This window comes from Hemicordylus capensis, chromosome 1, assembly GCF_027244095.1.
Source record: "Hemicordylus capensis ecotype Gifberg chromosome 1, rHemCap1.1.pri, whole genome shotgun sequence".
NCBI lineage: Eukaryota > Metazoa > Chordata > Lepidosauria > Squamata > Cordylidae > Hemicordylus > Hemicordylus capensis.
Window position 1 is genome coordinate 163,693,665 of NC_069657.1, and position 14,992 is coordinate 163,708,656.

The following is a 14,992-nucleotide window of genomic DNA, read 5'->3' on the forward strand; positions in this document are numbered from 1 at the left end:
AGTACTTAAAAAGTAGGTTACAAGAGGAACTGGAGGTGCTGGAGGGTGTGTGCTCCTGATGGGTATGATGACTGAACACACTCATCTCTGGTTCCCAATCCTGGTTACCCGCTCCCACTTAGATTTTACTGAGTTTGTCAAGCCAACTTCAGTTCCTGATTTCAAGTGGGCAAAGAAAGTTGGTAAAATCTAAAGAGGAGGTGGATAACTGGGATTGGGAGCCAGAGGTGATTGGATTCAGACATCACACCTGTCGGGAACGCACACTCCCTAGCACTTCTAGTTCCTCTCATACCTGCTTTCTGATTTCAGTGTTACTTAGGGACAGGGGCGTAACGAAGCTGGAGTGGGCCCAGAGACAAAATTTTAAAATGGGCCCCTCGCTGATACACACACACACTCACTTCACATGTGACTTGCCTCTGGGGGGCCCCTCGAGGCGTGGGGGCCCCCAGGCAGCCGCCTCCCCTTGCCTAATGGTAGTTACACCCCTGCTTAGGGAATAGCTATGGGAAGAAGAATTGTTCTATACCTGTTTACAGTCTTCAGGGGAAAGTCCTTTATCTTTAAACTGCAATCCTGGAGAGAAATTGAAAATGCATCTCCCTTGATAGCAATAAGTTATTATTGGTTATGACATCACTGTGCTGTTTTTCCAGCTGCTGCCGACCTGGGCCAAACTATGTTACATTAAATGTAAATGTGTGGTTTGGCCCTGCATGTTTATCTTTTGAAGTTACACAGCAAGCAGGGAGTGGGTATTTTAACCATTTCCAGCTGTGCCACAGTCCTGACAAAAACTGCACCCTCAAAGCTTTTAGCCCCCAAAGTCTCTGTGTAATTTTTCTTGGGACTGCAGTGCAGCAAAAAAACACCTTCTAAATACTCCCTGCCATGCACTGTGCTCCTCATCATGATCTTCCTGCGGCTGCTTGAGGTTTTTTTAATTTTGGAAAAAACCCTCAAACACCTGGGATTACATTTACATCCAATGTTACATTTAGTATAACATGTAGTTTGGCCCTCTGTCTACAGCTACTGAGAGAGGTTTATTCTTTTTTGCCGTTCTTTATAGCTCTGCTGTCACCTGAAGGGGTGGGTGGTTCTGTTACTGAGCTAGGCTTTCACTGTGTGTCTCCTGCCTTTCGTGATCATTCTTCTGTCACCTCGCAGGCCCCCCAAATCTTGCTTTGACACAGCAGGCCTTTTCAGGATGAGAATGCGGCTGTCTTTATTTGGGTGAAAGATGAGGGAGGCACTGGGGAATTCTTTCCCCCACCCTCATCCAGAAGTGCAGAGTCCCTCTCATTTTATTGGACTCCTCGCAACCCTATTTTTCTTCCCCTCTCTTTCCACTCTACTCCTCACCTCAATTAAAGTGAGGAGTTGCTCCTCATGCTTTCCCTCTATCATCACCCATCCCCCCCATCTCCAATAATAGGTGATCTGATAGAGAGCAGGAGGCAGGAAACAGCTTCCATGGAAAGAAGTGATTTTTTTGAATTGATTGAAAGGAATGTGTGTGTATTGTGTCAATATCTATACAGCACAACACACCTGGCAACTGAGGAGAATACTTCATACATCTTGTTGAAGTGGAATTTAATTCACAAAAGCTTGTGCCATTATCAATGTGTTAGTCTTTAAGGTGTCATGGACTCTGTTCTTTCTGCTGCAACAGACTAACACAGCTACCCTCTGGAAGTTGCATTATGACCGGTTTTCCATCCACCAGGGGGAGTTTTGTTTTGTTTTTTACAAAGACCACATCAGAGTACATTCTTCATTATCTTCGACCTGGATTAAAAGTCTCCAGATCAGATGATAAAGAACCAAGAAAGCTGTGTTGCTGCAAGGTCTGTGAACTTTATCTTAAGAGTGTTTTTAGAATATAAGTGCTGACATGCAGACTAATGCTGTATGTGTGCTGAAAAAGGTTTTGCATCCCTATGGAAAACTTGGAGGGGTGATTTCCACAGGTCCCCCCCCCCTTATTCTGCAGCCTTCTGTGCCTCCAGAAAATATTTCTTGCAGGGACACATCTGGGAGGCACAGTGGGCTGCAGAGGCAAGGGGAGATTGGTGGAAATAACCCCTCTCCAGGACACATGCAAAACATTTTTCAGCATGTGCAGCTTTTGTCTGGAGGTCAGCCACTATTAGTGCTAAAGTGTCTCAGGCCATCTATATATTCATTTTACAGTATGGTCTAGGTGCAGTAATTAGCAACTCTTGAAGAAGGAGCATTCGTGAAATTATCCAATCAATAGAACAGAGTAAACTGATAGACAGTGGCATCCCTCATGACTAAGACAGAATTTGAACCCTAATCTCCCCAGTAGAAGATTCTGGCCATAAAGCCACACTGGTGACATATCCCAGCAATATAATTTGATCAAACACAGTAGATGCAAAGCCATGCATAGTGAGTATGTTGCTGTGAATTTTTTTTTCTGAGACAAATGAGGTTTTAAAAATATTTTAAATTGCTAATGTGATGTATATCATCAGGTACTGTAAATGCTGTTACTCTTCATGGAACTGAAAATCACAACTTATTTTTCCATCTTTACAGATGTTGGGATATTCAACGTACTCATATCCGATGGCTCATTCAAGGCCCTGTGCTGGTGGCTATTGTTGTAAGTCTATCTCATAGCTGATTTCTGAGGGTCAAACTACACAATACATTAATCACATAGAGGTTTTCTATATGACAGTAAAAAACACTAAGAACAGAGCTTTCTGAATACATTTAATGCGAGTGCTTACCAAGAATCCAAACAGTCCTACAGATTGGGGCTTTTTAGTTTAGAAACAAGTTCTAATAAGAACTAATATGCCTTCTTTCCTTTCACTATCCCTATAACTGGAGGTTCAAATTGGTTAGGCAGTCCACCACTTAGACATTTTGTGCCTCAAACGTTCATTTGTCTACTATCTTGGATCAGGGTGGATGTTATCATTAAAACTACACCATTGAGGTGTCCCTATGTGTCACTCAGTACAACTGTACCAAATTTGGTTCAAATCGGTTAAACGGTCCACAAGTTAGCCCTCTTGTGCCTCGTGTCCACCATCTTGGATTAGGGTAGGTGACATCATCAGGAACTATGCCACTGGGGCATCCCTATGTATCCACCATCTTGGATTTGGTAGATCCAATCCAAGATGTATTGTAGCAAATTTGGTTCAAATTAGTTAGGTGGTTCACACATTAACCTACTGATCTTGTGGTAACTACCATGCATTGTCCCCTTTTGATAAGCAGGGTCTGCCCTGATTTGCATTTGAAGACATTCCCCTCAGGGATGGGGCTGTTCTGGGAAGAGCACCTACGTGCCTGCATGCAGAAGGTTCCAAGTTCCCTCCCTGACATCTTCAAGATAGGGCTGAGAGAGTCTCCTGCCTAAAACCTTGGAGAAGCTGCTGCCAGTCTTTGTAGACAATACTGAGCTAGATGGACCAATGGTCTGACTCAGTACAAGACAGCTTCCTGTGTTCCTATGTACTTGCACCTCAAAAGTTTACACATACAACATCTTGAATTGGGGTGGATGACATCATCACAAACTATGCCATTGAAGTGTCACTCACTACAACTGTACCTAATTTGGCTCAAATCAGTTAGACAGTCCACAAGTTAGCCCACTTGTGTCTCAAACATTTGCATGTCTGCCATCTTAGATTGGGGTAGATGACATCATCACAGACTTTGCCATTAGTGCATCCCTATGTGTCCCTACAGCTATAGCAAATTTGGTTCAAATCGGTTAGGTGGTTCACAAGTTAGCCCACTTGCGCCTCAAAAGTTTACGCATCCACCATCTTGAATTGGGGTGGATGACATCACCACAAACTACACTGTTGAGGTGTCCCTGTGTGTCCCTAAAACTATACCCAATTTGGTTCATATTGATTTAGGCATTACAAAGTTGAGGTGGGGTGGGTGGACACATACTCGGAATGCTGGGTGATCTCATAAACCTACTGGAAGGTAGGCTTAAAAGGTGAGTAAGGAGTTTATAAGATTTCTAGTATAATGGCTTGCAGTTTGCAAGCATATTCATGACTTATGTCAGTGTTACTCTAGTTTTTTCCTAGCTTTATGAGGCATTTGGCAGGTCACTGTGGGGAACAGGATGCTGGATGATAGTCCTTGGGCCTGATCCAGGAGGGCAGTTTTTATGTTCTCCTTATTATGATCACCCTGCGATTTGACAAGGTGTTCACATAGGAAGGGCCACCTAATGGTGCAGCAGGGAAATGACTTGACTAGCAAGCCAGAGTTTGCTGGTTCAAATCCCCGCTGGTGTGTTTCCCAGGCTATGGGAAACACCTATATTGGGCAGCAGCGATAGAGGAAGATGCTGGAAGGCATCACCTCATACTGCACGGGAGATGGCAATGGTAAACTCCTCCTGTACTCCACTAAAGACAACCACAGGGCTCTGTGGGCGCCAGGAGTCAACACCGACTCGACGGCACACTTCACTTCACTTTTACTTTCAAATCAGTTTTCTGGCGAATTGAGTTAATTTTGGACAGCAGGAGCTGGCCAGCAGGGGGAGCAGCATAAATTTCACTTGGAGCCTTCTTCCCATGTAATCACCCCTTCAGATCCCCAAAGGAAAAATAGCATCAGTCTGCAGGACTGGATTCTTCATAAGCGCTTGCCTTAAATTTATTCACAAGTTCTGTTCTTTTACTGCCATCTAGAAAACCTCATAGTTTGGTCCTGCATGTGTGTTTCTCTTTTTAAAGAACCTTAAATTACCATTGTGGGGAGAGCACAATCAGGATTTAAACCTGGGACTACCTTCTTATTTATTTATTTGTTCAATTTTTAGACCGCCCTTACAAAATAGCTCAAGGCGGTTCACAAACATCAAAAAACAGTTTTTGTTTTCTCTCTTTACTCTGTATATTCTGTGTATATTGATGTTTGATCTAAGATCGTAAATAAACAACTAACTAACTAACTTTGTGTTGCTTTTGCAGATAAATTTCATTCTCTTTATTAATATTGTAAGAATCTTGAAGAGCAAGCTTAGATGGCCAGATGGAAGGAGCAAGGATTCCAATCAGTACAAGTAAGTTATCTTCTTTATCAGTCTCATGGATAAGTATGGGTGAAAGAATAATATTGCACAACTTCTTGTGTATCTACAGTTATGGGTCACAAAGCAATTTGCCTGGTAAGTTGCTTGCCCGAAGAGATACTCCTTCCAGACAGGTGATTCTGAGTCTGCCTGCTTTGATGTAAACAATCAGACCATGGGCTCCTCTATGCACCCGGCAGCAGCAGAGCATGGCACTTGGTGCAAAGCTCCCAGCACTGGAATAAGGACACTTCATCCACTTGCTGGAGTGCTGGGAGTCAGGTCTGCTGGCTATGCCAGAACAGCAGAGCAGGCATGCAGGTGTGCCATATCAGGGTCTGTGCGGCAGGGAAGGGGAAAGGAGATGGAGGGAGTAGGGGAGCAAGCTTGCCCAAAGCTTTTTGCTGCAGCACCAGAAGTATGTAGTAAAAATGAAAAAAGTGAGGGCTTTAGCTAGGGGTGGCTCTTTCTTGAAGCCCGGTGAAATGACTGCCTCAGGCAGTGAGTGCGCCACAAGGTGGTGAGTGCGAGCACCCTGCCCTCAGCATCATCGTCCTGCCTGCTGCATGCCACTGAGGGAGCATGAAGGGACGGTGCACCCAGCAGCAGTGGCTGCTTCTCTGTGGGTTAGCTTCTCATGCACCAGTGGCGCTCTCGCTCTCCCTCCCTTCCTTCCAGCACCCTTGTTGGTGCTAGAGGGGAGAGAAAGAGGGAGGGCACGCCAGCTGGTAAGGGAGCTGCCACCACTGCTGGATGCACACTCCCCACTGCCTTGCTAGCTTGCACACAGCAGTGGCAACCCCCGAAGACTGACAGCAAGGGCAGAGGTGTATCTTGGGGAAATAGTGCCTAGGGCAAGCACTGAAATTGAGCCCCCTGTCCAAGCATCTGACACCCATCTTTCAGATAACTTTACCATAATATCAGCTGAAAAATACAAGTCAAGCTCGTTAATCTTTTAATATTTCAAAAACTATTTAGCAGTGGACGTAGCTGGACCAAAAAATGCTGGAAAACTACAAATTTCAGTATGCTGGGGCTCATGAAATACCCAAATACTATGTGGAGGTGTCCTTGGAAAACTAAACAGAAGTGCCTGTCTAATTCTCTACTATGCATTGTAGCATCACTGTTACATAAGTTTTAAAAATAAATGGAGAATTTGACTTTCCCCAGATACTCTGAAAATAATTAAAGGATATGCAGAGTAAACTGTGTCACTGCTTGGAATATATTCTAGTCTTTCAGAAAGACAGTTAAAATGAGAGAAAGAGAACAAGAAACTCCCAGTGGGCCTTAATACTAAAGATTTCACACTGACTCAAAGACAAACTCACCATTAATATGCATCTGCATCTGCATCGCCTGTGGAAGGTCTTGGAATCCCTGGCATCTCCAGGCAGCCTTGAGAAGGGCCTTTGTCTGAAACCTGGAGAGCCACTGCCAGTCACTGTCGACAATACTGAGCTAGGCAGACCAATGGCCTGACTATATATGACTGAAGGCGTTTTGAGGAGCGAGTCTTCACTGTCTTGCATTGGATGCCACTGAAATGGTTGGTCATCTGTTTCTTCTGTGGCAGCACAAAGCAGGGCAATAGGGTCTGGCGATAAACCGAGGGTAATATGACATCTGCCCTTATTAGTCACTGCTTTCCTATTTCATCTCTGTTCTTACTCCTAGGAGACTTGCTAAATCAACACTTGTGCTCATCCCTCTCTTTGGAGTCCATTACATCATCTTTGCTTTTTTCCCTTTCGATACCAAGAATGGCACCCTGGAGATTCAGGTTCTGTTTGAACGAGCCCTAGGATCTTTCCAGGTAATCTCATTATTGAAAGGGTTACATCAGATGAAAAGGTCCTGCCCTTGTTTCACAACTGACAAGCCTGGGCTAAACAACAGTTAAATGTGTCATCTTGCGGTCAGAGGCACAGTTAGCAGCTGATTGGGTTTATGATTTCGATTGAGTCCATGGCACAGAGGTAGGGGGGCACTTAACTTTTTGCACAGTTACCTGCCAGCACATGGTCAGGTTAGGGTCATGCAGCAGCATGCTCTGGGAAAGAAGCACTCTCTGGATTAGAAGTCCTGCTTCATAGACAAAGGAGGTCAAAATGGAATGACAAAAGAAATACTCATTCAGGTTGGGCAGGTAGCCCTGGGAATTCTGATTAGATCAACAGCCCAGCAATCCTGTTGATCGCAAAGCACCTTGCACCATCAGCAGCAAAACAAGGACTTGTTTAATCCTGTTTCATTTTGCTATTGCTCTGAGAACTCTTGCACTGCAAGAAGAATCTGTGAAGTTGGAAACCCTGCAGCTTTTAAAACAAGCCGTTGCTTCAGCAAAACACATGATTCCTCCTAGAAGTTTTCCACACCTGCCTCTTAGCCCGCATCTCTTCCGGAATGGAGGTATGCATCCACATATTGGGCAGATTTGCCATGAAGTCCCTGAGCTCTATCGGGGAGCACTTCACACACAATTCGGGATTTTCACTGCTCCTTAGAGTGTAATCCGATTTAAATCTGGGGTAAAAAAACCCCCACTTTTTGCATTGGGGTTTTTGGATAGCGTTGAGTTTGTAGTAAAGCCTGCTGTGCAGAGAACTACCTGGGAGTTATTCACACATGGCTACATGCTGCGGTGTAAATGTTGAGCGAAGCCACTTCTAATTATACTCACAGCATTGAGGGAAGCAGCCCCTCCCCTCTCCTCTTGGGTTTGCTTTTGATGCAAGTTTACATGGCATGCCTCCTTGTTTTCCTTCTAGCCAATGGGTGTAGGGGAGAGAGAGAGATTACTAAAGAGCTACATCTGCATTTGTAAAGAGAGTATCTCTCTTAACATGCTAATGATTCTACATCAGTGCCTCTCCCTATTTGCTCTGGCATTTTCAGAAAAAGGTAGCTTAAACCTAGCATTTAAAAAACCTGGAAATACACTGAGATAAGCTGGAATTTGCAAGACAAAGCTCGATTTCTGTGTGGAGTGGGTCCAAGGATCTCGAAGGGATTTCAGGGTAAGTTTGGCAGGTGTGTGAACGCACACACTCTCTCCCGAAGGAGATTTGGGGTAGAAGCCCTATGTGTAAAGCCGCCAGGTCTGGGGAACTAGCTTAGCGACAGTCTGATGTTGACAGCCAACAGCATGCTACATACATGGAATGTCTGTGTGATCTCTCTCTCTCTAGGAGTTGCATATTCTGGAGGACCAGTCTGCCACTTGTAATTGTAATTCTAGTAATGGACATGGCTGTGCTTTGTTTCAGGGCTTTGCTGTGGCTGTGCTTTACTGTTTCCTTAATGGTGAGGTGAGTTTCCCACATGCACAAATGTACTAAAGGTATTGTCATTTCCATCTCATCCATGCCTCATTTTCTTCCCAAACTATGAAAATCCATAAAGTTGATCATGTTTTGCCCTCACAATGACAGAATATGTGTAACCAAGCCTCTTCCCTGCTCACCAGTATTAGCCTTCAGAAGAAGGGAGAATCAACCTTAATGAACCATTAGCCCAAGTAAGCAGTGGCTGTATTCAGACATAACATGGTACACCAAACCATGGTTAGCATTATGAGAATGGCACGTCCTCCTGCTGCTCCCCTCCCCTCCACCACAAGTATTAGTAACTTCCAATCCTGGTTTGCATCATCCATTATTTGTTGGTCCATCTAAACAGGCAACCACTGCTTTGCATTTACATGCCATCCAGGACCACTGCTTTGCAGGCAGTGCAAATCATAAGGACTGTTCTCATGACCATGAATTGGGTAAGAAGAACCTCCTACCTGAGTTTGGGAGATGTGCATGTTCCAGTTTTCTACTCGCTTGCATGTGAGTTAAAACAAGGTTGGAGGCACCGGCAGTGACTATGTGCTCAGCAGCAGCTGGGTTGGAGGGCTTCTCCTCCATCCTAACCCGTTGTCAAAGACCTGCTGGGTAGGAGGGAGCTCTCTGACCCAGCAGCTGCTGAGAACAGGATCACTGCTCACGCTTTTGGCCTTAGTGTTTAATCCACGAGCAGAAAGCGGGAGTGTACTCAGCTCCTGAACTTGGGTAGAAGGCTTCTCCAGTCCTATTCATAATCATCAGAATAAACCTTCAGTTTGCTCATGTGGGCTATGGTTTGCTGCAAACTGGGACCAGAAGTTATTGATCTCCTTTATGTCTGTAGCCAATGAGGTTTTGGCTATTGGGGCTCACTTCTGATTTTGGTCTGGAACATACAAAACAAAGAAAAATTGAAGGAGCAGAGCTTGTGTCATGATGACCAGAGCCGGAGGAGGAGGGGAGAGTTCGTTGTGGTTGAATCCTTGTCGGTAGGGGATTCACAGGAGGCTGCCACCATCCACTTTATTCTGATGTGGGAAAACCCACTCTCCATATCTAGAGTTGCCATGCCCCCCCCCCCACCAAAAGAAAATCCCAGGTTTCACTCGGATTTTAAGCATCTCACCCAGATTGCTTAGTCCACCCAGATTTGCCCGGATTTCAGCTTTTATTTTATTTTTTTAGAAAGCCAGAAAGCCAGAATATGGCAGCCCTACCATATCAGGTTCCTAGGGAGGTAAAGTGGCAGAACCCACCCAAAAAGGGCTGAGCAGTCCTAGGCCTCCTAAGGCATGTAACTAAGGCAGACCCAAAATGAAGAGTAGCACACTTCACCAACAAGGTTTTATCATTAGAATAAAAGAAAAATAACAATAACCAATAACAATAATTGTCTCTTCATAAAGCAGATTGTGAGAGAGAGAGTTCTCATTAAATCACACAACTCAGATTCCAAGCAATAAGTAAGGAAAAATAACTTTCCTCACATGTCTAACTGACTTGGTCCTAACTTATTATTTACAGGCTTTCCCATTTCCCCAGCAGCTCAGCCCGCTGCTTTCTTAGGGCCCTCCCGGGACAGAACTAACTAACTGAGCAAAGCTTTCTCCTCTCCAGTAGGTGCCTGAGTGTGTAGTCCCCCCACCACCATGTTCTCTGGATTGGTCTTTCTGCTTTGGATTTCCTAGGCTTTCCCCCTTATTTGGAAAGGCCCACCCTCCCAGCAGTTGCTCTAAGTGAGGCCTAGTCCTCCCTCAAATCCTTCTCATCACTATAGCTTGCCATTTGCTGTCAAGTCTTTTGGTAGGGCGGACACCTATTTTATTTCTCTTGCTCCTGTACTTCTCAACTTGGAGATAAGTGGTAAGGAAACTGTCACCAGCTAAATTTCCATGTGCCATGTTCCTGTTAAAGGCACAGCAGAAGGGCAGTTAAAATGCTGGCACTCTGTTCCTTATGGAAGCAGTTTAAAGCAAGGAGTCCCTGAACAATAGGTGTAGCTCACACTGCTTCACAGCACTGCTTATCAGCACATCAGATCTGTCAATAAAACATCATTCATGTTTATGTCACACTCATTGTAAAGGGAACATGACGTTTGACCCATTTAGGGACCAAATTGGATGTGTTGTGGGAGATCCACGAATGGAACTCACAAAATCTTTTTCTTTTCCACAAAGCAGCATGTGTGTGTGTTGCATTTGGATTGGGGCCATTGCCCAAGTTAACCCTTTCCCCCCATACTGATTCCCCTATTTATCAACTCTCACCCCCTACCTGAAGCTGCTGTTAGCCAGAGAGGTAAAAACTTACAGGCACAAGTTTTCTTCTCTGTGGCTGATAGCAGCTCTGGAATGGGGGAGGACTTGGATTGGAGCTGTAGCACAGGGTGAAAGGGTTTGATTCCCCTTCCCCCTGCACCATGTTGCTAATCCAAATTGCTCCCCCTGCCCCATGGTTTCTTTCTGGAAAAAGTAAAAGACTGGAATTCTGTTCCAGTCACAGAATTCCCATGTCACATCTAATTTGCCCATAAAACACCCAGAAACAGAGCTAGCGAGACCACGCCTCTAATAACTTTTGTGGACTTTCTTAAAAAAGCTATGAGCCTAACTCACTCTGCAACTTTCGCCTTAGGTCCAGCAGGAGATTCACAGGAAGTGGCAGCAGTGGCACTTAAGGAAACACATCTCTTCACATAAGCATCACAGCTCCACATTCCATAATGAAGTAAGTGGATTCACACAGGTGCTGCAGCTGATGAAGCCCAGCCCACATGAGGAAAGGAGACTTACCCCATCCCAGATTTGAGTAAAATGTAATGAGTCTAGTGCAGAAAAGCACTAATTGCTCACATGGAGGTAACTGGAAAGTGCTCACTTCATCAGGCATCATGATTACCTATCAGAAAGCTAAATGTGTCTCTTAATTAGCTCTGCATGGAGCCTAGCTTTCTGTGGCCTGAATATTATTATCACCTGAAGTATTTTATAGGGATGACATATGAAGATTCATTTCCAAGTGGAAGAAAATCCTCCTTCTCCTTGCCTTGCTTATTTTATCTTCTGAATCCACCACTCTAAGATACCATTTTCTTTTATGCACAGTTTTAGTGAATTGAGTGTCAGATTAAAAGACTTATCTGATTGTTCTATTAAATATTGTTTTGCATACAGCAGTTTGGGCAAAACATGACTCATAAACAACCTATGGTCCTTGGAGAAAATTTTGTGTTGTCTGGAGACTGTTTGTAGAATACAAGCTTTCTTTAAAACAACAACAACAAAATGTCCCTAAAGCACTGAAATATCTGTTTATGTATCTTCACACCATCAAAATAAGTGGAGCTACACATGCATAATTGGCCACAGAATTCAGCTAGAGACTTCAGTTGGCCCTGGAGTCTGATCTCTCGGGTGTGCGGCCTTGGCCTCTGGAAGCTCACGTGCTGTGATGGCCAGGGGAATCTTCACCAACTCTCCTTCTGAGAAGCCTGTGACTTTAAGAACTTGTGGCTGTTGTTCATCCATTTGCAATCTGGAAGCTAGACTACTTAATCACTCTCTGTGAAAGACTGTCCTTGATGTTTCTTCAGCTGGTACCGAAAGGAAGAGGATATCATATCTATGCTCCACCTTCTGCCCCAATTTCCTGTTATCTTTTGGGTCCAATTAAAAGGACTACTTTGACCCCCAAAGCCACAAACATCATGGACCTTGGTGCCATAGAGAGTGCCTGCTCTTTATATCCTAGCATGACCTCTTCAAGCAGCTGAGAGTGCCCTCTTAACCATACAACTCTATGCCATCAACCAGAGAGGACTTCATGGTAGCTGCTCCGTAAGTGTGGTACTCCTTTCCTTGAGAGACCCAACAAAGTCTGAGTCGAGCATATTTTGGACGTGTTGCAAGACTTGTTTGGCCCTAATGTACATTTTATTTGCTTATAGCTTTGGATGGGTTGTTTCTGTATTTTTATAAACGTATAAATAAACATGGATAAATGCAGTAGCTTGAGGTGAAAGTTTGAATAGCATCCTGCTCTGGGCAAGCAGGGCAATTTCCCCCTGCTAAGCTGCCTATCTGTGCAGAGCAAATCTATTCATGCAAGTCTGCTTTTAAATATCAGGCATATATGGTTGTGTTGTGTAATATCTGATTCCACGATGTCTTCAATGTCCTGCCTGCAGACGTGCAAGAGCCACGTGTGCAAATTAGCACACAAGCAAAAGAAGTCATTTGGGAGCATTTTCACTGATATGGGAAGATAAGCCCAAAAACTATATTCATGACACACGAAAAGCACTTTTGAGCTTCTCTTGTTCTAGTTGTGCCATGGAATATTAGACTTCGGTGTAAAACTGAGGATTTGGTATTCGTAAGCAAATCTGACACTCTGGAATTTGGTCTCCAAAAATTCCTGGGGATTTTTAGCCCACTATAGAAAGTAAGAGTCCCTCTTTAGGTGTGTGTTTATTTACACTATTGATCTTGACATGCTTATTTTTCACCAGTGCCTGCTAGTTAGGAGTGGCTCACTCATGTGCACACCAACTGAATCTTATTCAGTTATTTGGAATCTGTATTGTACTCTGCAAAAAAACCCCTGAAATATATCTATAATTCTCCCTTGACACTGTACTCAGGCTATATATACTTACTTATTTAGGTGACCATTTCTTACATCTGCCAAAATAGGCTCCCAAAAGTATTGAGGCCCACTGAAGAAATATATTGTGACATAAGCTTGCATAATAGGACTCTATCTGTATGAGCTTGGACACACACAGTAGCTTTCTATCATACTACTTACATTAGTAAGTTCAGCTGGGAAAACTATATTATCACCAACTGTTGTTGATTTAAATTATACACTTATGCTTTACAGAAGAAGAGTCACCTGTTGTTATTCTTCTGTTCCATAACTACTTGCTCCCATTGTTCACAGGTTTGGGCTCACCCATTTAGACTCCCATGTTTCTGTCTCACTACATGTGCTAATTAACTTGCACAACCAGGAGGGCTGCCATATCTTATTTTATATTGTTATTTTATTTTTAACACATATATATACTGTCCCATATAAAATCTCAGGATGGTTTGTAATTTAAACTAACAGCAGCAATAATCTACTATTATTGCTGTTGTGACTCAGTGCGGTACTTATCCCTTGCTTTAAGCTTTTCATAAAAATGGTCTCAGACTATACTCTTTGCAATCCATAGCCCTTTGATGCCACTGTCTACCATCCCCCCCCTTTGCTCTATCTCCGTGTATATATAAATATACCTGCAAACTGAGGATAGCACTTCATGCATCTGATGAAGTGGACTTTAGTCCACAAACACCTATGCTAAAATAAATTGGTTAGTCTTTCAAGTGCTACAAGACTCTATGTCGTTTTTGCCACAACAGACAAACACGGCTGTGCCTCTGGGTGATGTAAATTGTACCTTCGCAGAGATGGCTGTGACAGCGGTTTTTGTAAGCTGTTATCTGGATGGGAAATTCAAATCCCTAACAAAGGAATTGTTTTCTCTGAATAAGAGATCATGTGAACAGATCCTGAGGCTAGGATGGGGGGTGGGGGTGGGGACACCTTTGTCCCCAGCATGCTGGTAATTTTTTCTTGAAGATAAAATACCAATTTTATGCAGCAAATTCAAAAATATGCAAAGTTGCTGAAGAAGTGCAAATTAAGATCTCCACTAACTGAACAATATCATCAGCCTTCTAAGAGCTCCTATTTCTTGCTATCCATTAAACTCTGCACAAATGGCATCACAGATGAAGCATAACATTGTCAGCTGTGACCAAACCTCCACCAAGTGCGCACACACACTCTCACTCTGTTGTATTTTGTTAATGATGCATACATAAATATGCACACTTTAATCTGGGCCAGAAGCTCACAAGAGGTCTCCAGGAGCCTGCAGTGCTGAATAAATAGTTGATTCCTGGTGAAGGGGGAAACAGAGCTGCATGTGTGTGTGACATTTTTAAACTATTTTGTAGCTTGTCTGCTCTGATCATTCTGGAGCACCCCCTAATTATAATATAGTCATCAAGATACACAAGTTAGGTGGGTGAAAACAAGATACCTCTGTATATAGAACTCAGTTGATTAGATTCTGGCACAGAGTCAATGATAGTGCTTTTAATACATAATGTCCAGGCATCCAAATGCGCACTACATCTCAATATTCAGAGTGTGGCAGAAGCATATTTCTAGAAATCAGTCCTCCATCTCTCAACACTGCAGGATGTTGCTCCCTTCAGCCAAATAGAACATAAGAGCTGCCAAGGCACTGTAATTAACTGTCTGCACAGTGGCTAGCCAAATCTCCCAGGAAGTTCCCAACTAGAGCAAGATGAAGGGAGCAATGCCCTGTTATTGACTCCTGGAATTGGATGTGATTGTGCATGTCCATCCTATTTACGCTGTAGTACAACTGTAGTAGTGTGTATCCTGGGATCAAGCCCAATCATTCTAGTGAGTAGGGCTAAATTAGTCCTTTTCTGCACAGCACTCGGTGCACTGATCACCTGGGCTA

At 43.7% G+C, this 14,992-nt stretch overlaps 1 protein-coding gene across 11 annotated transcripts in view; it reads left to right on the forward strand.

The window, feature by feature from the left end:
* Positions 1-14,992, forward strand: part of SCTR (secretin receptor) — a 72,738-nt gene that overhangs the window by 52,762 nt on the left and 4,984 nt on the right. For 9 of the 11 annotated variants that reach the window (XM_053247743.1, XM_053247760.1, XM_053247778.1 and 6 more), the window contains 5 exons: positions 2,575-2,641; positions 5,001-5,092; positions 6,785-6,923; positions 8,377-8,418; positions 11,077-13,820. In XM_053247743.1, the coding sequence (XP_053103718.1) occupies positions 2,575-2,641; positions 5,001-5,092; positions 6,785-6,923; positions 8,377-8,418; positions 11,077-11,250 (514 nt within the window). In that variant the 3' untranslated portion in view covers positions 11,251-13,820. Of the gene's footprint in view, positions 1-2,574; positions 2,642-5,000; positions 5,093-6,784; positions 6,924-8,376; positions 8,419-11,076; positions 13,821-14,992 lie in introns of those variants that run through there. The other 2 variants (XM_053247766.1, XM_053247771.1) reach the window with 2 other exon arrangements.